Source organism: Balaenoptera ricei, chromosome 10 (genome assembly GCF_028023285.1).
Source record: "Balaenoptera ricei isolate mBalRic1 chromosome 10, mBalRic1.hap2, whole genome shotgun sequence".
Classification (NCBI taxonomy): domain Eukaryota; kingdom Metazoa; phylum Chordata; class Mammalia; order Artiodactyla; family Balaenopteridae; genus Balaenoptera; species Balaenoptera ricei.
Genome location: NC_082648.1, coordinates 2,756,050 through 2,780,268, shown reverse-complemented (window position 1 = coordinate 2,780,268; position 24,219 = coordinate 2,756,050). Strand labels below are relative to the sequence as shown.

At 56.9% G+C, this 24,219-nt stretch overlaps 1 protein-coding gene across 7 annotated transcripts; it reads right to left on the bottom strand.

The window, feature by feature from the left end:
* Positions 1–407: 407 nt before the first annotated feature.
* SLC6A12 (solute carrier family 6 member 12) lies at positions 408–22,977 on the bottom strand. 7 transcript variants are annotated; one of them, XM_059935080.1, is made up of 17 exons: positions 22,771–22,974; positions 20,581–20,664; positions 18,138–18,415; positions 13,738–13,872; positions 12,063–12,203; positions 11,228–11,315; positions 10,111–10,243; positions 8,790–8,924; positions 7,395–7,498; positions 7,020–7,144; positions 6,467–6,579; positions 5,922–6,009; positions 5,383–5,471; positions 5,051–5,153; positions 3,274–3,374; positions 2,631–2,801; positions 408–1,448 (listed from the first exon to the last, which is right to left on the bottom strand). In XM_059935080.1, the coding sequence occupies exons 3-17, from the start codon at positions 18,358–18,360 to the stop codon at positions 1,305–1,307; spliced, it is 1,893 nt and encodes a 630-aa protein (XP_059791063.1). In that variant the 5' UTR covers positions 18,361–18,415; positions 20,581–20,664; positions 22,771–22,974; the 3' UTR covers positions 408–1,304. The 7 variants fall into 7 exon arrangements, with proteins under 7 accessions (XP_059791063.1, XP_059791066.1, XP_059791065.1 ...); XM_059935083.1 differs by lacking the exon at positions 22,771–22,974 and adding an exon at positions 21,754–21,776; XM_059935082.1 differs by lacking the exon at positions 22,771–22,974 and adding an exon at positions 21,521–21,734.
* Positions 22,978–24,219: the final 1,242 nt, after the last annotated feature.

The following is a 24,219-nucleotide window of genomic DNA, read 5'->3' as shown; positions in this document are numbered from 1 at the left end:
ACCCCAGGTTCTCCCCAGGAAACTGTCCAGAAGTGGCCTACCCCCCACAGGCCGCCCCCCCTTGACGTTGGAACACAAGGCCACAGAGCCTCCTCCGGGAAGCCTTCCCCAGCCAGGGAAGGGTCTGGTGCGGTTTGGCAGGGGCCTGGGGAGAGAAGCAGCCCACACCTCTCCCCGTGGGAGTCAGGGGGGGCTCTCCCAGACGTCCAGGCACCCCCTGGCGGGAAGTGGGAAGACGACCAAAGTCCAGGGAGGGACTCCGGTCAGACGGGTATGGGCTGGTGGAGGAGCTGCCAGGGTAGGGCTGCCAACCTGGGTGGGCTGCTCACCCCCCGCCCCCAGAGGGAACTCTCTCCCTGCCACCCCAAGAACCACAACGAACAGAAAGAAGGCTGGCACACACAGCAGGCGATGCATGGGTGCTTGTTAACAAGGCAGGAGGGGGCAGTGGGAGGGACACCGGCCTGAGAGCAGGAGACCCGGCTTTAGTCGTGTCTCTGGTCCCGAGGAGCTTCATGAACTCGAAAAATCATTTTGTCTCTTGGGTTCCTCAGTTTCCTCATCCATGAAGTCGGGGTCGGGACGAAGGCAGGATGGCAAACGGAGCTGCCGGGGGCACTGTCTTTGGAAGGCTGTCAGCTGGGGAAGAACCTGAGATCGACTAGCCACGTCTGTCCTGGGTGCAGGCCCGTGGTCGTGCCTATTTGCCAAGTGCAGGGGCCATCCTGAGCCCCTGCCACCCCACTGCTCTGTGCGTTAAGGACAGCACTGCAAGCCGGGCGTGGAACTAGGGCTGGAGCTGGGGACACCTTGAGACGCCACCTCCGCGAAAACGCAAGACAACGGTGGCCGTTTCTCTGGTTCCTTCCCGCGGGCTCCAGGACACTAAGCCAGGTGAGGGAGCCCTCCAGTGGAGCGTCAGGATCCAGCGTGGGGTGTTCAGCTGTCACATGCAACGTGGCGTGTATCTCTACGGGCGCTACCCTCCCCAAGCACAGAGATCGCAAGTGCTAAGAGGAAGCCTCGCTACACTGGGCGGTCCCGCTATTGCACACTGCAGCTGTTCTAACCAGACGGTGGGCTCCACAAAGACCTCCGCCTTCACAGATAAGACGGGGTGTTCCAACAGGCACGGCAGGCTCCGGCGGCACCGTCTCTAGCCCACCGGGAGGGGCTGCCCACGGACATCACAGAGCTTCTCGGCAGGGCTGCGGGAGGGGGCAGAGGTGAAGGCTGTCCGCCGGGGGCACGGGGGCCCTGACCCAGCTTCCTGGCTCAGTAGCCACCTGGTTTCCGGCCACATCCTACAAGTGCGTCTCCTTCTCCCCAGCCATGAGACCCGCCTTCGTTGGGGAGGGCCCGCAGTCCTGGTTGCTGCCACCGTCCAGACACAGGTATCGCTTGGGCTGTGGCAGGCTGGGGTCAGGGGTGACGAGCTGCCGCAGGCGCTGTGGGGAGAAGAGGAGTCAGTGGTGCCGGTGGCAAAAGAGGCAAAGACGTGTCCTCGTGTCTGTGTCCCCAGAGCCCAGCACACAGCTCAGCGTGAGTGAGTGAAAGGGCACAGAGCTCGAGAAGCGAGAAGAGGCAGTAACGTGTGATTGAGCGTGTGAACCGCCTGGCTCCCGTCCTGGCTCTGTTACTGACGCCTGTGCGGTCGTAGGCAACCCACTGAACAACACTGTGACTCGTCTGCAAGATGACAGCACACACCTCAGAGAGCAGTGCCTGGCACAGGGTTAAGTGATCAGCGAGTGTCTATTTTGTTCTTGTTGTTACTATTCTTATTGCTACTATTATCATATGCTCAGTAACTGTCTAGTATTGTTCTTCCTAGTAGTAGTCCTACGATTAGCACCGTTATTGGTGCCATCTCCTTCTTGCCTTGAATGCAGACGTGATGACTGGAATCATGACAACCTTCTTGTGACCATGCAGTGATAAGCATGATGGTGAAAAGACAACATGACCAGGATGGAAGTGCAGGAATAGAGGAAGCGTCTGGTCCCCAACGGCCTCTTTAAGCAGCTGAACCAAATGCCAGGATCCCCCGTCTCTGGTCTTCTTGATATGTAAGAAGAAACTAAGCCCGTTTGCTTATTGCAGGTTGGGTTTTCTGTGACTTGTGGGCGAGACAGATTTCCACAAATGTAATGTCTTTGTGGGACACTGGCTCTGTCCCTTCCAGGAAGACATGTCCTGAACCCTAAACAGGGAGCCTTTTGCATATGGTTCGCAGGCAGGGTTGAGAGGAGGAGAGAAGCCGGGAGCCTGTGCGGGTGAACCATGGCTGCTGGTCACCAGTTTCCAGGAGCAGGAATCTGTGCTCTATGACCCCCTGCGTCTGGCACCTTGTGTTCTTGTTTGTGACTTACTTTCCCCCTTAACCCTTTGACAGCTGCCCTTGGTCAACCTGCCCAGATGATCTGCTGGAGGTCAGATTCTGAAGGTCTAGGACTCTAGGACTCTTGAACATTTCTGAAAATGAAGCCCTTCTTCAAAGACCCTTCTCCTTAAGATTCCCTTAGACCGAAGGGCAGCCCGGCACTCAGAGCTGGCCCGGCCGTGGTGTCGTGCCCAGAGTCCAGCCCCTTCGGTGCCCTCCTTTGATGCGCCACTTCCCCAGCCCCTACCTTCTTGAAGGAACCCTGGGTCTTCAGGAGGGCGACGACGATGAAGAGTGGGACACAGCCCATGGAGGAGCCAGCCAGGAACCAGCCGATGAAGTATCCCCAGGCTGGGTACACGTAGACGTTGTTGTATCTGAGAGGTGTGTACTTGCTCAAGGAGAAGAGGAAAGTGGCCTAGAAAGACAGCGGGAGGGGCCGACGCAGATGCGGGAGGGAGCCCGTGAAACCCTCTCCTCAGGACGGAGCACAGTTAAATATCAACACACTGGTGCCTCTAGAGATGGAGCGCAGAGGCCATCACAGACCGTGGGCTCAGAAGGCAGGGAGGGGAGACGGAGGAGCTCCAAAGCAGACAAGGATAGGGAGACCAACAGTTGGGAAATCACGCAGGCAGACAGACAGACAGACGGAGGTGCCGGGGAGGAAGGGATGGAGCAGGAACTAGACCAGATGGTAGTGCTGGTAAAGCAAAGAGACTGGCCAAGAAAAGGGGGGAGGGGAACCAGCACATAAGAGGGCACGGAGCAGCCCCTCCAGGTAACTGGGCAGGCGGGAAGGAGCCCCAGAACTCAGCCCGTGCCCCTCACCTCCCGGAGTCGGCTAGAGGCAGGAGGAGATGGGGGTGGTGGTGCTGGAGGGCACATACCAGGCAAAGGCCCGGGGTCAGGAAGAGCCAGGAGATCTTCACCAGGGGCCACGGCCGGTAGCCAAACATGTCCTCCATGTTGTCATAGAAACGGTCGGCCCCTGACCAGGTGGGTGGGGGGAGAGTGTGAGGACAGGAAGGGGACGGCTTCGTCCTCTTCCCCGCACCGCACCGTGGGGGGGAAACTGGATCAGGACACGTGAGTGACACTGGAGGTGGAGGGGAGGCCGCCACCAACAGAGAGCCCCTAACCTCCCAGGGCCTCTCTGCTCTCAGGGCTACGGATGAAGACCCGAGTCCTAACACAGAGGAGGGTGTGAGCCAGAACGGGGCTCAGCGGCTACACACATGCTTATTGCATCGCAGAGGTGAACTCGGCTTCAAGTAAAAATAGCAAAACACCAAGGGAGCCGATGCTCGAGCCCAGCGCTGAGCCCTGCGGGGCGGGGGCGGCACCTGCACCCCAGACTCCAGGGGGCCCCTCTGTGCTCCCAGTGAAGCACAGAAGGGGGCTGGGCTGTGGCCATGGAAACGCTGCGTCTTGCACTTAGTTTAACGTCCTTAGGTTTCCACGTTTGCTCCACCTTCTAAGAAGTAAAGAGCCACTGACTGGTAAAGGCCTGGGAGCCCTCTAGCCACCCCCTCACCACCACAAAAAGAGCACTGCGAAATGCCACCGCTAGACAGTCGTCCCTTTGGCGTCTTAACTTCCCCCCAGGTGAAAAGCAGATACCGCTGCTGTAGGTGCAACATATTATCAGCCGCTTACACCTCGCTGTGATCGAGTTTGTCGGATCCTCTCTGAGAGCAAGTGTCGAAAAGCAGTGGGGAAATCAGAGCAAAAAGGTAGGAGACGCGTGGGGAGGGAAGGACGCCAACGAGGAAGGCCTAGGGTAGCGAGATAAAACCCTTCCTATTCGTGTCTCGTCCTGAGGCCCTGCTGCGTGGTACCCACGCACCCTCTCTGCCCTGAGCTTTGGGACACTGACAATCCGTTCCCCCAACTGGTGCAGTGGAACCAGAGGGACCTGCGGCATGATGACGGCTCCTCCACTTGCCTGTGTGAGCTTAGGCAAGGGACCCAACCTCTCTGAGCCTCGGTTTCCCCTGTAAAGGGCTGTGGTGCAGATTACGAGACAGCACTCGGCACTCAGCAGTGCGGTGGTCGGGACATAATGGCTTCTCCCCCAACCCCACCCCACGCTGCCGCGGTCATCAGGCACGATAACAGCCTGGATACCACGTGGTCAGCACCGCTGGCTGGCTTCCTCAGTGCTGAGGGGGCCGGGCTGTTGGTGGGAGTCAGTGGAAGCCAGAATTCACCAAAGTATCAGAAAGAAATGCACGACCACCACAACAGAAAAGCCTACGTCAAAAACACAGGGATGAGCTTCCTGTCCGTGGAAGTATTCAAGCAAAGCCTGGGTGATGACTTCGAAAGGGCATGTGGGAATCTCTGAAGGATCAGACTAAATGGCCCTGGAGGTCCCTTTTGACTAGGATTCCCATGGGAGAAGGCCTCCAACAGCCTCTGCATCCAGAAAGCTGTGCACAGTTATTTATAATTATTCTCACTATTCAAAGAACTCTGTTGTCATTAGCCCAGCGCCACTGCCGTAATGAGAAACACCTGGGTTCCCAGCAACGGCTAAACTTCTCAAGTAAAAAGGACCAGGACAGCAGCACAAAGACCCGCAGAGACCAGCGGGCCCGTCCTCACCCAGGGCAGATCCTGCCCTTCGTGTGGCCCCAAGGCTCCCCCCCGTCACCCACTTACCATACACCCAGCCGATGCAGATCACTTCAAACACGGAAAGGAACAGCAGGCACGTGCCACTGCAGGCGTAATAATCAAACAGCTGGAAGATGTACATCCCGCCCTGTGGGGCAGGGGGCAGAGTGAGACCTTGGCCAGGGGGCAGGGGACATGCCCCAGCCCACACGAGATGACAGAAGCCCATCTGGGATGCCACCCTGCCCGGTCCAGGGAATTCATCCCTTGCAGCTAAAAAGAGTTTGCCCCGCCTGTCCCTGACTCCCAGCCTCCCAGCCCTCATCTGACAACATCTCTGACATCTGCGAGGACCCCGGGGACTGTGGTGCACGTACACTGTGCTGTCTGTCCAGCATCCCACCTTCCGGAAGTTGCCGAGTTGCGGCCACCTCACTCTGAGTGTGCGCCCCTCCCTGCTCCAGGCCTAAAGAAGAGCAATGGCCAATTCTCAGGGAAAGGGCCCTATCCCCCCGGGGGTTGGTTGGTGGCAGAAGGGAACCCTGAAGCTGCCCAGAGCTGTCTGTAACATCCCAGGAGGGAAATCTGCCCAAGAATGACATCACCAGAGGAAAGGGGAGCCAGGAGATAGAGGGGAGCATCCCTGATGATGTCATTGGAGCTGCTGGATCCAACCGTGCCTGAAAGCAAAGCATCTCTAGACTTTTCTGTTTCCTAACCGAAAAAATTCACCTTCCTGCTTAAGCCAGCTTGTGTTTGGTTTCTGTCACCTGAAACCAAAGGAGAGGGAACCAACACAAGAAGGTTCCGCCATGTGGTCCCTCCAACCTCGCAGTGAAGGGCCGGGAAGGCGAGGGGAATGTGGCTCTGAGAGTGTCAGGGGGTCGCCAGCCTGCAGGCCGCCCCCGCCACTCACCTCGGTGACCAGGAAGAGCCCAAGCAGGTAGCAAATGACCGCGATGGCGAGGATCAGGAGCTCCCGCCGCCCGCTCTTCCGGAGCTGCCTGGGGAACATGTCCACGGAGGCTGTCACCAGGCACTCCACACAAACAAACTGTGGGCCGGAGGGGGCTGGTAAGAGGGGCCACTGCCTCCTCGCTCCCCAACCCCACGCTGGCCCACAGAGCGCAGGGGGCCCAGAACTGGGGTGAGGCCAACCCTGCCTCAGCCATGTCTCCACCACGGAAGGTCCCAGCCGGGAGGGTTGGCTGGGCGGGGCTGGGCGGCCCGAAGGTTTGGGAGGGCGCGTCCACATCTGCGGAAGGGTCAGGCCTGGGGGAGCAAAGCAAGTGGCCCCTCCCGGAAGAGGAGGCCGGGCGTCCCCCGACCAGCCTCAAGGACAGGCTCCGGATGCCGGGGCCGGGGCTGGGAAGTCTGGTCGGGGGACAGCGAGGTCGGGGAGGTTATGGCGGCGGACGCAGAAGCTGGTAAGGGGGTCGCAGGGCGGGGGCGGCGGCGAACCTGGCTGTCCAGCCCGAGGAAGATGAGCATGATGAAGAAGAGGCAGGACCACAGCTGGGACAGGGGCATCATGCTCACAGCCTTGGGGAAGGCAATGAAGGCCAGACCAGGGCCTGCCGGGAACACACTCCATCAGGGGCCGCCCCTGTGTGCGCGCGCGCGTGCGCGCCTGCGTTCATGTGCGCCTGCGTGCGTGCGCGCCTGCGTTCATGTGCGCCTGCGTGCGTGCGCGCCTGCGTTCATGTGCGCCTGCGTGCGTACGTGCCTGCGTTCATGTGCGCCTGCGTGCGTGTGCGCCTGCGTGCGTGCGCCGGCTCCCGAGGGCAGGCTGACTCGTCCCCTGCCCTGGGGAGCACGCTTTCCACTCGTGCGCCCGTCCTCCCATCCGTCCCCGCCTCCCTCCTCCCTCCCCTGGTTTTGGGGTTCTGCTCTGTGCCTAGCACGGCCGCCTGATGCTGAAAGGTTCCTATAGTACCCAGCTTCATGGGACCCCTGCCCTCCTGTCCCCTGCCCCTCCTTCTCCCCCGGCCCCAGGCAGCAGAGCAGCACCCACCTGACTCGGCCACCTCAGAGATGGGCACCCCCTGCTCCTGGGACATGAAGCCCAGGATGGAGAAGACCACAAACCCCGCCACGAAGCTGGTGGCGCTGTTCAGGAAGCAGAGGGCGATGCTGTCCCTGCAGAAAATGGGAAGGAAAAGGGAGAAAGAAACCCATCACGTGGGGACATCCAAAGACAGCGGGAAAGAGGAGAGAGGAAAGGAAGTGGGGGGAAGGAGCCCAAGACCAGGTACCAGACGGTGAAGAGAAGAAAGGGAGGGAGAAAAACCCAGTCTGGAAAGGGGACCACAGTGTCGGTTTTGCACAGCTTGGAGCCCCTGCTCACAAAGGAGGAAGGCCCCCTCCCAGGACCCCGCGCCCCGCTCACCTGTAGCAGTTGTTGTGGTACTTGTTGTAGCTGCCCAGGGCCGTCAGGCACCCCTGGCAGATGGCGAAGGAGAAGAAGATCTGGGTGCCCGCGTCCATCCACACCTGCAGGAGACCCCAAGGAAGCGGTGGGAAGATGGGGGGAGCCCGCCGGGGCCTGGGGCAGTGACCGCCCGGCACCTCCACAACCAGCGGCTCCTCCGTCCCCGCAGAGCCCACGTTACAGCCCACGCCCACTAACGCATCCTCCTCTTCCCCTGGGCACTTAGCAGGCACCACATAGGTGCGCGTGACTGTTAACTTCTAGTTGGTTCACCACAGACGGTGAACCGGAGAAGGAGAGGCCTGTCTGCAGGGCGGAGCTGAGGCCCTGGCCGCCCTCAACCTGCACGTGCCCCCAAGCAGCCATGGTGGGCAGAGGCCACGGCCTTCAAATATAGAGAGAAGACACCAAGACTCCACTGGGGGCAGTGGGAGGGGAGGGGCAAAGAATGTGCTCAGACAAGTCCAGAGGGGGAAAATGTCCAACCTCGCACTAGTAAAAAAAAAAAAAAAAATTAAAACGGCAACATGCTACTACTTTGACCTATCAAAGGTTAAAATAAATTCTACTTGAATGTCTCATGGGCCTGCAGAAGGAAGGGTACCCACCAACACGGGCGGTCAAAGTCCACAGCACATGTCAAGAGCCTTAAAAGGTGTGTACTCCCTGACTTAGTAATCCCACGTCTACGTCTAACTACTGTCAGGAAATAATCAGAGATGTGGTCAAAGATTTAAACACAAGGTGTTCATCGCAGCTGTCTGTACAATCATAAAAAAAAAAAAAATGACCTAAATGTGCAGGAACGGGGAAGAGCTGAGTAAAAGCCGACACCTGCCCCAGGTGTGGATGCTCAGAGGTCATATGGCTGGGTCTGTCTGCCCGCTGCCCACACCAGCTCTAGAGAGGTACCTGGACTTACGGGACCCCAGTACATTCTGGCTGGATGAGTGAGTGGATGGATGGGGCATGGAGGAAACATTATGCAAATGATAAAATGACATTTACAAATGGATTTAATAACAAGGAAGATGCTTACACTATAATTTAAGTGAAAATATATTTATCTCCATGTATAATTATCTCAACTATGTGAAACACACACACACACCAGCTAGAAAAAAAAAATTGGAAGGAAATATACTAAAATGCTAACAGAGGTTATAGCTGAGTGGTGGGGTTACGAGAGGTTCTTAGTTCCTTTTTCATAATTTTCTTCTATATTATCTACTTTTTCCTCCAGTGGGCACATATTGCCTCTAAACGGCAAAAAGCAATCAAAGGTTTTCAAAAGTCCAGATCTGGTTTGGGGCGGGAGACGCCTGGGGGAACGGTCCCCAGTGAGGTTCCTACCTGGGGGTCCTTGAGCCGAAGCAAATCTGGTTTCAGGTAGTAGATGATGCCCTCGTAGGCTCCGGGCAGGGTGATGCCTCGGATCAAGAGGATGACCAGCATCAGGTAGGGGAACGTAGCTGTGAAGTAGACAACCTGGAGGGGAGAAGGCCAGGGTCACCCTTGCCCAGGCAGCACGAGCCTCCTCGGAGGAGGGGTGAGCACGGGAAACTTCCCACCCCTTCCTTTACACATTCTGGGGTGTCTGGGGCTCCCCAGCAGAGGACGAGACACACATCAGCGAGGCAAAGGGACGGGAGGAAGGACAGGGAGGGGTGTGAGTTTCCACCCATAACATTTCAAGAACTCTTTTTGAATCCAGATTCTGGTCTCTCTTAATCCCTTATCCTGGCTGTTCGCCCGCCCCTTGCCCCTTGAAGAGGGTGGGACTCCCCCACCCAGGGGGAAGGTGAGCAGATTTGTACAGTGATCAGTGGGGAAATTTAGACTGAACTTTTCCAGGCTTAAGGTTGGGGGAGCAGCAGTGGCCTGAGCTCTGGGGGGCGGGAGACACACGGGGGCTCCACTCTGCCCCTTCCCCGAGAGGGCGGCACTGTCCGTGTCGTTATTACTATTACTATTTCTATGTTATCACTATCACAACAATCCGTGGAAGAGGGAGGCTGCTTTGGGAGGGGGCTAATCAGAGAAGGCGGGACCCTGTCTGTTCCCGGCTGTAACAAGCATGGGGCGTCAGTGTCAGACTCTCTGGGTTGGAAATGATGCTCCGGTGTGAACTCTGTACACACAACAGGCCACTTTGTCCATCCTCAGCTTGAGCTCCTTCAGAGGTTGGAAACCCACCACCTCAAAGACTGTTCTGTTGGCCACTTCATCCTAGACGTGGTCTTGGTGTGTTGTTAAACGAGACAAGCACGTCGTACGAGTGTGTGATCCTGATTGTGCAATATTCACACACAACACACACACACACACACACACACACACACATATAAAGGAAGCTAGAAGCCGACCAGCAAAACGCTGACAGGGATGACCAGACACCCCGCCAGCCCGCTGGTGGCTCAGCTCTGACCCTGGGACTTTCATGGTTCTTATTTTGCTCTGCACGTCACTTACGTAAACAGGCCTTTGAAAGTCATACCGAAAAAGACAGCCTTCCCTTGTGTTGAGCTGAACCCTGCCTTCCTGCGACGTCCCCTGTTCTCAGCAGGCCTCTCCCTTTCACTGCTTTCTCTTTCAGGTCTCCAGAGGGATGCCATGTGTGTCCCCGTGGACCCTGGGGGCCACAGAGAGCGGTCCCAGAGCCAGAACTCCTCACCTTGCCCGTGGACTTGACCCCCTTCCAGATGCAGAAGTAGCAGACGACCCAGGCAAGCAGGAGGCAGAGGGCCAGCTCCCAGCGCAGGGCCCCCAGTTCGTGGATGCCGGAGCTGAGGCCCAGAACACGTCTCCTGTGGACGGGGAGACACACAACCAGGTGAGGCTGAGGGGACAGTGGCCTCCGCCATCAGGTGTCCTGATCCTCAGAGCTGACCGCACGGGTCTCAGGGTCCACGCCTCCCTGCCCCATGGCCAGCACGTTCCCACCTGTGGTCTCTAAGCCCCTGGCCGTTAGACGACCAAATCACGTAATCCCGTAGGTATCTGTGTAACTCATCCAGCTTTCTCTGTTGTCGGAGAGGTAGAGACAGAGAGTGAGGGCAGTAAGCGTCTGAGCGAGCTCGAGCCCGTGGGGAGCAGAGACCCGTCCGGGCAGTGGCTGAGCAGGTGCTCGGGGAGCAGACACGGGCTGGATGTGCGTCAGCATCTGAAGAGTGGCCGGGGTGATGGGAACACGTGTGTGCCGGCGTCGGTGGGCACGAGGGCGGCGTGGATGTGGGGAGGGCGCCCCGGGAGAGTGTCGGTGAGTACGTGTGGGCCAAGGTTAAGTGTGAGGGCGGGTAGACTTGTATAAGCGCAAGGGTGGACACGTGTGGACGCTGGGGTGCAAGTGCTCGTGTGGAGGGTGCAGGCGTGAGTGTAGAAGTTTGCCAGTTCCCGTGGTGTAAATACTCCCACTTCGGCCGATTTCAAGCTACCACCAGGACATCAGGGCACGCGGAGCTGGCGCAGACTCTTCCCAGCTCGCGCTGGCCGTCGGCCGTGGCTGTGTACGTGCAGGTGGGCGTGTGGGTGCGGGCGGGTGACGGTAAGAAGGCACGTGGGCGATGCAAGTCACGTGGACACGCGTGTGAGTCCAGGGGGACACAGGTGGATGCGGGGCGAGCGTGTGGGTGTGGACGGTAGGTGTGGAGGGTCCCTCATCTCCTAGTGGCGTGAGTGCTGGAAAGCATGCACAGAGAGGTGAACACCTGCACCCCCAATCCCGGGCCCCAGACATCCCAATTCCCTCCGCCTGGGGCCCCCGGGAGGCGGCCTCCAGGCCGGGCACCTACTCCCAGAATTCCATGACGGGGGAGGTGAAGTTCACGGGCGGGGCCGCTGCGCTGGCCGCCGAGCGGTTCAGGAAGTCCACGCAGCCCTCTGCAGGGGACAAGAGGGGCGTCAGCGGCGGGCCGGGCGGGCAGAGACGCCCTCACACCCCGTCCGCCCCCCTCTGGCCTCGCATTCCCGGTCCCCAGCGCTTCCTCTGGAGCCCCCGCTTTCCAGCGTCAGGAGTTCCTGCTCGGGTGGCTCGTGTGACCAGCCCCCGTCCCTGTGTGCCTCACACTGCTCTCGTCACGGTGAATCTGGCTGCTCCTCTGGCCACCCTGCCAGCCACCTCTGACCCTGTCCAGACCTCAGGCCAGTCCCCCACGCCCACGTGTGGACTTCACTCCCCAGCGATGGGGGGATGGGCTCGCGGGACGGCCCCGCCTGGAGTGGTCCCCACGCAGGCCCCTTCCCATCCTTCTGTGGTCACCCGTCGAAATCTGCCACTGCTCTGTCCGCTTGTCTGTTCCCAGCACTTGACTGTCCCTGGTGCAGGCTGGGCCGAATCACCCGGGCCCACCGCCGGGTCTTGAGGGTCTGGCACACAGTAGGCCCGCAGTGAACACTGGCTCGGTGGGTGGACGTTGGGGGGGTGTTAGCGCCTGGCAGCCGCTTGTCACCCACCATCCCACCGGGTTGTCGGCTGTCCTGGCGGCTGGTTGGAGGTCCCACACGGGGTCGGCCAGCAGAGTGGCCACCTGTGCCCGCCCAGCTCGGCTTGGGGGCTGTTCTGCCGGGCGCTCCATCACTGTTCGCCCGGCCCCAGCTGCCCCGTCCCAGGGCCGACACGACAAGTACCTGTGTTCCAGGAGTGGGTGCAGGCGGTCCAGGGCAGCTCGGAGGTAAAGGAGCTGAACAGGTAGAAGAGGGCCCAGGAGAGGATGATGATGTAGTAGACGTTCAGATAGGCCTCGATGACCACAGAGGCCAGGCCAATGCCTTGTGGGGGGGGGGGGGGTAACAAGAGGGTCCCAGAGACCAGCGTCAGCCTGGGAGCCGCCCACTGTGCTGGAAGGACAGGGGCCACGGAGACACCGCGGGGCTCATTCACGGGCCTGAGAGGCCCTTTACTCCTTATTTTTCTAAGTAAGAAAAGCAGGTGACAGAACACCACCCTAGGCGTTCTCCCAGTTTTATGATATATATCTGAACGTATTTTTTGTTTCATGAGAGAATCTCCGGAAGGAGCATCTCCAGAAGTTAACAAGTGGTTCTCTGGGTGATAGATTTCAGTTCACTTTTAAAAGTTCTTTTCTTTTTCTGGTTTTTCTAGTTTTTCTGTGACAATCATGCGTCACTTGTGAAGTCACAAGGGACAGGAGGAACAGAGGCACGAGGCCAGAGACAGGAGGTTCCTGAGTTCGGGTCTCACCAGGCACCCGAGCCTCTGGCGGGTGGAGGGAACCCACGCGTGTGTGGGCATCAGGCAAGGACCCGGGCAGCCTCGGTGGGGCTGTGGACCCCAGGGAGCAAGCAGAGGGCAGACTCCCCATGGACCACACACAACCCACACGGACCCCAAGGATCCGAGAAAATCATCCCAGAGACCCCACAGGGTCCCCATTCTCATCCCACAGGGACCCCCCAAAATCACCACACAGACCCCACAGGGACCCCCAAGCACCCCACCAAACCATCTGACGCCCCAAGGGGGGTCAGCACCAGCCTAGCCGGGCCCCGCCGCCCCTGCTCAGGCTCCCAGTCTGCTCAGAAGCCAGCGTGGTTCCACCACATCCACGCCGTCCAGCAGAGGCTTGGCGGCCCCCAGACAGGCCTGTCCTGGGCCCGGCCCCTTAGGGACTGGCGTCCAAACCAGAGTCCTCCCTTCCCCCCGACCATGCGAGGAACCGCTCGGGGACCAGGAGGCCCCTGGGTTTCCCACTGGCCGCCAGGGCCCCATCACCTGAACAGAGGGTGGGAAAGGACATCCCCACTGCTCACATCAGTGCCAACAGATCCCCAGAGGGAGGGCAGGGGCTGGGAGCAGCTTAGTCCCTAACACAGGACACAGCACAAACCCACGGAGACCTGGGTTCGTGAATGGCCTCATTTTCTCATCTTATGAGGTTAAAGCAGACACTCCTGGAGGGTTAGGTGAGGACGCAAACGCATGTGACGTGCTGACGTGAGCCCTGGCACATCATCACCATCATCACCATGATTATACCCTGCGGAGGCGTGTCTGGGACCAGGCCACGCGCTCGGGAGCACATTTCCCATGAAGCTGTGAAGACTCAGCTTCAGGGTTCCTCACTTGCAAGGACCCCTCCCAAGACTCTGCATCTAATGTTGTGCCTATTTATAATTTTGTATCGTCCTTCCTGGAGACTGCTTCCACCCAGGTTCTAGAAGCTTCGGGCCCCAGGAAGCCTGATTACACGTCCTAGCTCCTCTGCAGCCCTCAGCACAGGGTGGATGAAGGAAGCGGGGAGGGCGATGGCCGGGGGTGGTTTGTGGCTGGAACGGCACTCACCCTGGAGGAGGGGGCAGATCTTCCTCCAGGCTGTGACGCTGCCCTGGCTGGTGTACTGGCCCAGCGCCACTTCCAGGAAGAACACTGGGATGCCGCAGGTGAAGAAGAAGATGAAGTAGGGGAAGAAGAAGGCTCCTGCCAAGGAGGGGGAAGGGGGTTGAGCTGGCAGCCAACCCCTCAACCGCCCTCCGCAGCCCCCAGGGGCCCAAGGCAGCAGCTTCCTCCTGTCTGTGAGCAGGGCCGGGCGGAAAGTTTCCAGTCTGCGCCCCACCCGGCATAGGAAAGACCTTCGAAGGGAAGTGAATGATAATGTAGGTGGAGATCCTAATATATGCCCTATTTATTTTCTCAGCGTGTTTCACAAATCTAGTCCATTTATTCTTTTTGGAACCAAGAACATGTGTTCTGTATAATTTGATATGCTTATTAAATCATCAAGTTTGTTACGTTTTCGAGAAAAACAAACAAACAAAAACACCTTGGGAAAATGATTTTCCCTGTAATCATTTTCAGAGGGTATTTCCCCTCCCTCAGGCTCTGGTCTGAACTGCCCCCCCACCCCCACCCGCAGACAAGGCCACTCCTCTGCTAGGGGAAATTCTCGGGGTCGTGGTTTCAGCAGCCTCGTGAGAGGCTAGCCAGAGGGCAGGCCTAAAGACACCCAGCAAATTACAGCCCAGGGCGCCCACCTCCGTCACCTCGGAAGCGTGTACCTGGGTGAACACAGATTATTGTTCATTGCCCAGTCATAACACTTGGCACTTGATGCTTCTGTGTGTAAGACCCTCTTCCAAATCCTTCACTAACATCAAAACCCTCACAAAGCAGCCTCCCAAGGCCACAGGTACTGGTGTCATCTCCATTTTACAGATGAGGAAACCAAGGCACAAACCCAGGTGGTCTGACCCTGAGTCTGGGCTCTTAACCACAATGTGATAATGCCTCTCAAGCAACGCATGTTACTCTGTAGAAAAGCAGAAAGTACAAAGGGAAGGAAAGGAAAAAGCATTGTATATCCTTCCAACTTTCTGACAAACACATACATATATATTTCCTTTGCAAAAATGAGAACCTACTATGCATGACTTGATAACCATTTTTTAAATGTATATCATGGACCTCTTTTCATATCAATAAATCCATATCTGCGTCGCCACTTTAATGGCTGTGTGGCTCCGTTTTACGCAGAGTTTCTTTGGTCAGGACCCCGCTGGCCTTTCTGGTCATCCTCCTGCTGCGGTGAGGACCGTTGCCCACATTCTCGTGCACTTGTCTACTTTGTTCCTTAGTTTAAACTTCCAGCAGAGGAACTGCTGAGTCAGAGGGCAAAAGAAATGGACCTTTTTTTTTTTTTGCTTTTTCTGTCGTAAAATGTACGTAACGTAACTTTTACTATTTTAACCATTTTTAAGTGTCCAGCTCAGCAGCATTCAGTTCATTCACACTGTTGTGCAACCATCACCACCATCCGTCTCTAGAGTTTTCTCATCCTCCCAAACTGAAACTCTGTCCCCTTTCAACACTCACTCCCCATCCCCCTCCCCCAGCCCTGGCACCCACCCTTCCTCTTTCTGTCTTTACGAACTTGATCATTCTAGGCACCTCATGGAAGGGGAATCATACAGTATTTATTCTTTCGTGACTGACTTATTTAGCATAATGTCTTCAAGTTTCATCCATGTTGCAGCATCTATCAGAATTTCCTTCCTTTCCAAGGCTAAATAACGATCCAGTGTCAGTATAGGTCACATTTTGTTTATCCATTCATCCACTGATGGACGTTTGGGTTGTTTCCACCTTTTCAGAATAAACTTTTTTTTTTTTTTTGGCCATGCCACGAGGCATGCGGGGTCTTAGTTCCCCGACCAGGGATGGAACCCGGGCCCACGGCAGTGAAAGCGCCGCAGAGTCCTAACCACTGGGCCTCCAGGGAAGTCCCAGGGATGAACATTTTTAAGGTCTTTGACTGGCATTTCCAAATTGCCCTCCCAAACCCTTGTACCATCTGCCCTCCCAATAGCAACATGTGAGAGCAAAGAAGGATTGGTGAGTCTTCCCGGGCCTGCTGCTGTCGACCAGCTCCGTGGTCCCAGGCAAGTGGCTGAGGTCTCTGGGCCCCTGTCCTCCTCTGTGGAACAAGGGCTCTGACGAGATCATCTTTGGTCGTAGCCACCTCTATGTCCGTGACACTGCAGCCGGGGCAAGAATAAGTCACCACATCCTCCTCCAGCGTTAGTTATCACCCCAGCCCTGGCCTGCCCGGGAAGTCCCATTTCTATTTCTTTGGAGTCATCGGTTTAGGCAATTTGCAGTAAGAACTATAAGTTTTAAAACAGAGAGCAAGGGACTTCCCTGGTAGTCAGTGGTTAAGACTTTGCCTTCCAATGCAGGGGGTGCAGGTTCGATCCCTGGTCGGGGAACTAAGATCCCACATGTCTTGTGGCCAAAAAACCAAAACATAAAAGAAGCAATATTGTAACAAATTCAATAAAGACTTTTAAAAAATGGTCCACATCAAATAAATGAATAAAAGGGGCTTCCCTGGTAGCGCAGTGGTTAAGAATCTGCCTGCCGATGCAGGGGACACGGGTTCGAGCCCTGGTCCGGGAAGATCCCACATGCCGTGGAGCAGCTAAGCCCGTGCGCCACAACTACTGAGCCTGTGCTCTAGGGCCCGCGAGCCACAACTACTGACCCCACATGCTGCAACTACTGAAGCCCGTGCGCCTAGAGCCCGTGCTCTGCAACGAGAGAAGCCACCGCAATGAGAAGCCCGAGCACCGCAACGAAGAGTAGCCCCCGCTCGCCGCAACTAGAGAAAGACCATGCACGGCAATGAAGACCCAACACAGCCGAAAATAAAATACATAAATAAATTTTTTTAAAAAATAGGGCTTCCCTGGTGGTGCAGTGGTTGAGAATCTGCCTGCCAATGCAGGGGACACGGGTTCGAGCCCTGGTCTGGGAAGATCCCACATGCCGCGGAGCAACTAGGCCCGTGAGCCACAACTACTAAGCCTGCGCGTCTGGAGCCTGTGTTCCGCAACAAGAGAGGCCGCGATAGTGAGAGGCCCGCGCACCGTGATGAAAAGTGGCCCCTGCTTGCCGCAACTAGAGAAAGCCCTCGTACAGAAACGAAGACCCAACACAGCCAAAAATAAAAAAATAAAATAAATAAATAAGTGAAATTCTTAAAAAAAATTAAAAAAATAAAAAATAAAATAAAACAGAGCAAGACACGTGGTAGATGTTCACTAAATATTTGTCAAATTAAATAGAAATAGTGTTTAGAAGGATTTTCTAAACAGTGATTATTTTTAAACAGGAATGTTCCTTCTTTTTTACCTTTCTGGAATGTTTCTAATATTCACATATATCATTTCCACAAGAGGAATACAGTTATTTTCAAAAGGCAAAAATGAATCTGGCCAGTCACAAATAAACTCATCTAAATGAATTATTCCATTTATGTGAAATATTCCAAATAGGTAAATCCACAGCCACAGGAAGTAGATGAGTGGTTGCCAAGGGCTGGTGGCGAGAGGGCTCGGGGGTGATTTCTAACAGGTACAAGGCTTCTCTGGGGGGTGATGGAAATTTTCTAGAATCAGTCGTGGTAATGGTTGCACAAGTCTGTGAACATACTAAAACCACTTAATTGTACACTTACAAAGGTGACTCTGATCCCTCCCCACCGTGCCCCTGCTCATTTTTACTACCAGCGCTGAAAAATATTAAATTGTTTCTTTAATTAAAAAAAAAAAAAATCATAGACAAGATAATGTCATTTCTTTGATCAACATTCCTCAGTGGCTCCCATGTCACTCAGAGCAGGGCCCGGAGGGGCCGAACCCTGACCTCTGCTTCCTCTCCCACCTGTCATTCCCCCGTCGCCGTCCCCCTGCGTTTGGAATGTTCTTCACTTGAACTGCATCCTTGAGACTGGCTCCTTCACCTCCTTCAAGTCTTGGCTCAAAGGCCACCTCCCGGATGGACCCTTTCCTGGTCCCCTCACTTCCCATCTCACGCCCCTCCCCGCCCCTCCTCCCTGCTCTGCTTCTGGCCCGTCCGCCCCCCCACCATGCGACAGACCGCAGTGGATGTATTTGTCTGTGGTCCGCTGCCCTTTGCTGGAGTGTAACCCGGAGTGAGCTGTGCTTTGTATCTAGCACGGTGCCCGGCAAGGGTGGCCCAGCCTGTGAGCTGAGTGAGGGACTGAATCCTTCAACCACTGACCGTGGTCTGTGTGGGGCCAGGGAGGAGAGGAGCTTGCCGTGAGGAACCATCCCCGTTTCACAGCGGGGGGATGCTGGAGTCAATCTCCCTGCCAGTCTCCCTCCACTGCCCAGGCAGGAGGTGCCCAGGTGGGCACTGCTCTCCCCACATCAAAGTGAACTCACCTCCCCCGTTTTTGTAGCAGAGGTAGGGAAACCTCCAGACGTTGCCCAGCCCGATGATCTCCCCGGCCACGGACAGCACGAACTCCATCTTGTTGCTCCACTGGCCCCGATCCTTCACCTGGTCCTTGCCTTCCTGGTCCAACTTCTCTCCCTCCTCAGGGACCCAGGAGACCACAGAAGGCCCATCCTTGGGAACTGCCACTTTTCTGTCGTCTGCAGCCATGGACGGGCTGGGAGGCCACAGATGGGAGTGGGCAGGACGGCAGGAGAGGCGCAGCCTGCGGGGACAAGAAGGAATGAGCTGCGCGGCCGCAAGGACGCCCGTCACCCCCGCTCTCTCCATCCTAACCTTTCATTATTGCTGGAATACTGTCGAATAGTGTCAGACTATTGCTTTTCTTCCCAAATTCTTGATGATATTTGCACCTAAAGTTACACTTTGCTCTCACAGCTCTGAGAACAAACAGGGAGCAGTTTGTTCTTAGTTTGCCCATTTTGCAGATAGAAAAATCCAGGCCTTGACAGATGAAGTGACTTGCCTGAGACCATTCAGGACTAGATCGGGATTGAAACCCAAGCTCGGGGACTCTCATTCCAAGTCTCTTTTGATCTTTACAGTCAGCTGCCGTCCCCGCTGGCCCTTCTGCCCCCGCTCCTCAGTGTCCAATGAGTGTCACCCACCCAGCCTCCAGCCTCCAGGCCAGAAGGGATCAAAGGCTGTCGGGGGTAACAGGAGGTCAAAGGGCAGGTGTGGCCAGGTAACTGCATGGTCTTCCCTGGGCCAGCTGTGTGCTCGTAGCTGTGCCAGCGTGATCGATTGCCTCTGGGTAAACATGGGAGCCAGCTAGCTCCGGGCATCTGATTGGGAGGGCAGAGGAGGGTGGGGCACAAGGCCAGGTGGGGACAGGAGCGGCCTTCGAGGGGACCCTGGTTCTTGAACCTCTGTCCTGAGAGCAGGCGGGGGTTCTGGTGGCAGAAGGGGTCACCAGAGGGATCCTCACTTGGGTGTTCACCTCCGGATCTGAGCGGTCCCCTCAAGGGAGACCCAGAAGTGACTGCTCATCCCGGCGGGTTACTGCCCTCCCCGACTCCCTGCCCTCCTAAAGAGCAGCCACTCTGCCCTACCCTGTCCCTCTCGTGGTCTGTTTATCTGCTGCCAGGAGATAGACTGATGCGTGCTCTATCCGGAATCCTTGCTGGCCTCCCCTCCCCACACTCCTCCACCTCCACTCTCGTTTCTGCCAGGAAGACGTGCCGGGCTGCCGAGGGATCCTCTCCCCCAGGCCCCCCGCCTCTGCCTCCAAGGGGCAGTGGGGAACCAAAGTGACCAGGAGCTACCAAGGGCTCTGCTCCTCCAAGGTTCTAGAGAAACACAAGGGATTCTTTTTATTAAAAGAAGAGTCTGTGTTTACTTGTTAGTCCTTTTAACCCAGGCAACAACCCAAGCCCAAGTCAGTTACAAAGGTGTGGCAGGGCCATCTGAGGTTATGGAAATTTTTGAAGGTGACTTGGAGGGTGCAGGTTATCCCAGGAATGGGAAAGAATGTCGGGGTGAAACTCTGGTACTGGGACCTACTCGGAGGCTTCCGTGGCAAGATCAGCCCAGGAGGGAAGGCGAGGAGAGAGGCACCCCGTGGAATCCAAGGCCTCACCCTCTGCTATAAAGGAAGGGGCGGGGGAAGAAGGGAAGGAAAGAGAGCTCCAGGTTCAGAGAGAGATCAGCCAAACCCCAGGGGCTTTGAGAACCAAGCCTCAGGTGGAAAGAACAGGGCAGTTTGGCCCCCGGGGACACCTGAACCAACTGTGGATATTGCTACAGAATTGAGGCTGGGGGACCCTGAGGACTGGCCCCTGAATCATTATCAAATGAATGAATGGACTCAAAAACATGGATGAAGAAGCATCAAACAGGAGACCCAAGGTCTGGTCCAGACCTGGCTAGTAATAGTAGAAGTTAACGGGGACTACCCTGGTGGTCCAGAGGTTAAGACTCCACGCTTCCACTGCAGGGGGCACGGGTTCGATCTCTGGCTGGGGAACTAAGATCCCGCATGCCGCAAAGCACGGCCAAAAAACCCCAAACGATAACAATAACAAAAAAAAAAACCTTTACTCCATTTCTTGTCCAACATGTGTTCCCCTCAAGATTGAGGGGTATCAGAGAAAAGGGAGGACTGAAACAGCATACCAGCCCCTGTGTCCCTGTCCTTTGAAGTAAAAAGCTTAAAAAAAAAAATAGAAGTTGACCTTTGAGTCAGCACTGTGCTAAAAACATACACATCCTTACATGCATTATTAAGTTTCATCTTCATAAAAATCTTTGGAGAATTACTATTAACTCCATTTTATAAATGAGGAAATGAAGCTCAGAGAGATTAAGGAACAGGCCCTGACACCCCCAGGTGCTCAGTAAACTATTTTTGAATGGTTTGAACAAACTTACCAGTACAGTAACTGGGGAGCTGAGCCGCCACGTTGCTGTGTGACCTTAGGTATATCACACCTCCTCTCTGGGCTTTAAGTCTCCCTGAAAGAGAGAATGACCCCTACTCAACTGTGGTGTTGGGAGGGCAGGGTATACACGTGAGATCCATAAAAGACAAGGAGAGATACTGCCTTTGCTCGCCAAGCCATAGTGTAGCCCAACTCAGGGCCCGAGCATAGGGTCACCAACGGGGTGGCCAGGAGAGAAGCCTCACTGTCCCCAGACCAGTGGCAGCTGTTTCAGGGCCAAGTTGTCCTCAACAGCTGGAGGTGGGGAGACCCGCCTGGGAAAGGAGTAAATGAAGGGAAAGCCAGAGGGGAACACAGGCTAAGGAAGCAAACCCCAGAGCCCAGGGTGGGCGCAGGATTTGGGAGAAGAGAACACAGATGAGCTGACCTTCACGTGACAAGTTTGTTCTTTTTCAAAAAGGCTGTTGAGAGGAGCATGATTTATGGGTAAGAGTGAAAAACCAGAATGGCAGAATGAAAGCAAGAGCATGTGAAAAGGAAAGCTGGCCCAGGGCCATGGCAAGTCAAGGGGGAACAGGCTTACATTGCAGCAAGCGGGACTCAAGTTAGACTCAAGGAAGAACTTTCCAGGAGGATGTTAGACATAAAAGCTGTACTGAGCTCTCCTTTTTGGGGTTAAAAGCCAAAGGACAGCACCCCACCCTCCTGCCACCCTCCCTGCCCCCCTCTGCTGTGCCCTTCTACCCCCAGCCCGTTTGCCAGGAATACTTAAACACAGTGTTATCCTCAGTCACGATGACTTCCAGAAGTCTCCACCATCCCAAGGGTTCACGCCAGCTCTCTCACGTCTCCAACCCCTAGCATCACCTGCCCGGCTGCCCATCTGCTCTGCTAAGCTGGGGCAGGGTGTGGGGCGGACTGGACCTCACCACATGCCAGCGCTCTCCAGAAGCAGAGACGCTCGCACCCACGCCGGGCTCAGGGCCGCCCATGAAGGAAACCTTCAGGAGGCTGACGAGCCCCCAGTTCACTGTTTTCAGGGGCTGGGCAGGTAGGCAGAGGAGCGGACACAGGTGGAAATGCCGCTGCCCTCCACGCGCCCCCCGGGGCAGCGGCCCAGGCCCTGGACGGCCCAGCCCCGCTCCAGCCCACACCCACATACCAGCGCCCGTTCAGCACACACGCTGTTGCCGCTCCCGTCACGTCCCCTTGCACACACATACCTGTGTGCACGGCACCAAAACATGACCCCCGTCGAGTCCTTCACACCCCGTGGGCCGCCCGCACCCTCGATGCCCCCCGGGGCACAGGCCGCCCTGCCGTCCCCACCCCTGTGCTCCCTCCGCCTCCTCCTCCTCCTGGGAGCCGGCGGGGAGGCTGATCGGGTCTGGCCCCTCTCCTGGCTGCTTCCTCCCCACCTGCGGGGCGCCTTCTGTCTGCCCCTCCTCTCCCTCTCTGGCCCGGGATCGCTCCTCTCTCACCCGCTCCCTAGAGCCAGCCCCCTCCCCGGCTACGGACTTGTCCGCCAGCCAGGCTTGTCCCTGAGCAGCTCAGATGCTGCAGAGGGTGCGGACGAGCTGGCGTGACACCCTCGTCCTAGGATTCCCCAACACCAGACTTCCCTCTGGCCCCGCTCACGGCACGGACACACACTGCCTCCCAGTCCCCCTCCCAGGTGCCGGCCCCCCCCACCCACCCCGCACCCTCTGCGAGCCTCCCGTCTGGCTCCCGGGTCCCGCACAGAGTCCCAGGGAAGCCGCTAGGAGACCTGGCCTGAAAGGGAAACTGTCCCCCACCTTCGCTCCTTTTCCTCTTCCTCCCAGCTCAGAATCCCATCCAGTCGTGCTCCTGGGACCCCCAGACAGAAAGCGACCGTGTGTGTGTGTGTGTCTGTGTGTCTGTGCACACTCGAGTGTGAGCTGGTGTATTGGAAAGTGGAGGGGCAGAGAAATACCACAAGCAGCAGGAGGGACTGAGGCCAAAAGTTTGTGAGCCAGGATTACAACACCCAAGCTCAGGAAGTCAAGTCCTCTGTCCCCAGCCCCTCCCCACCTGCCACCCCGCCAGAGCTCCCCCACGGGCGCTGTCCCAAGACGACCCCCCAGAGCTGGGCTCAGAGACTCATGCCCGACCTCGTCTCCCCTCCTTTGCCCCTTGTCCCTCCCCCTCCCCCTCTCACCTTGCCCCCTCCGGCGCTGGCTCCTTCTCCTCCGGTGGGAAGAGAGGCAGGGACGCACAGGGCAGGGCACAGCCCTCTCTCACCGGGGCGGTAGGATGGGCACCACCAACAGCCAGGCTGGAAGCTGAGATCTCGGGAGGGGAACTGGCCTCGCTGACGAGGGGACGGGAGGAGGTGAATCACTGCTGGACTTTTCCACCAAGTACCTGCCCTCTGCGGTTTCAAGGCAAGGCTCTGGACCTTCACAGCCACAACCCTTTTCCTTGGGATTTTCCTAGAGAAGGTGCCACAGCACACCTCAAGAATCTAGAAAGGACCCAGGTTTGCAGGTAGACAGACCTGGGTTTGACGCCCTCCTTTGTCTGTCAGCCAGGCAAGCATCTGAGCCTCTGTTTCCCAACCCGTCAAGGGTGGGGGACAACACCTACTTCACAGAGTTGCTGGGAGGGCTAAAGGCAATCTGGGAGACTGCTTAGGGTGTTGTCGGTGCTTCAGGGCACTTGGTGATGTCTGCTGAAGGGTCTTCTGGATGCAGGGGCTGGGATGCTGGAGGGTCCCAGGCAGCAGTGACAATGCTCTGGGGACCTCTGGGCACTAAGCACACAGCTGGGACTTGTCTCATTGCCTGACGGCCATCAGTGGTGAACTGGTGCTTGTGGAATAAACATCTGCGTCCCCCCTACGTGCCTGGTGAGCTTCTCCAGAACGGGTCCTCGTCGCTGTTTCTGAGATGTCCTCACGCTGCTCATACAGGACCGTCCGGGGCCATTCACTCAGGATAGACAGTGCCCCCTTCCGGATAATAAAGACGCTTCTTCGGGCCCAGGTGGTGGGGGGAGGAGAAGCTGTGAGGAGAAAGGGAAATTTCCCTTTGCCTGTTCTTCCCCTGTGTGTTCTAGAACTTCCCCGCAGGGCTGGGGTGTGAAGCGCGAGTCTCCGTCTGTAGTTTTCCATCGAGCACCCCCCGCTCAGTGTCTCTCAGGTCCCTCTCAGCATCTCCCTGAGGCTCCCCGTGGAGAGGAAACCAGAACAGTCCAGAAGCCAGGCGGGCTCGGGCAGAGAAGGGCTCCCCCGGCAGAATTCACACTCTGTTTCCCCTGCGCTCGGCGGGGATGGAGTGATCGCGTTGCTGCAATGCCCTGTCCCTGTCCCCGCCGTGTGTCAACTGTACAGCCCGCTGCAGAGGGGCACCAAAGTCCGTGTGGTTACCTGGCTGCAGCTACTCAGAACGGAAGACCCAGCCTCTCCGGGAAGGGGCGCCAGAGGGAAGAAAACCACGCTGGGCAGAGGGTGAACTTCCTAGCTCTGTCATTCATTCAGAAATGTTACTTCATGCCTACCGTGTGTGGGGCTTTTCTGCGAGGACCTGGGGATACACATGTCACCTCCCCTTCACCTCACGAGAGAAGAGCTGCCATGTTTGACCTCACCTCCCTCTAACACCTGAAC

Excerpts from the sequence above, each read along its gene's own strand:
- SLC6A12 (XM_059935080.1), bottom strand. The coding sequence starts at position 18,360 with ATGGCTGCAGACGACAGAAAAGTGGCAGTTCCCAAGGATGGGCCTTCT. Across the intron at positions 7,499-8,789 it reads TTCGGCTCAAGGACCCCCAG|GTGTGGATGGACGCGGGCAC; the intron begins GTAGGAACCTCA and ends GGTCTCCTGCAG. Across the intron at positions 6,010-6,466 it reads TCCTCGGGCTGGACAGCCAG|GCAGCTCCGGAAGAGCGGGC; the intron begins GTTCGCCGCCGC and ends CATGTTCCCCAG.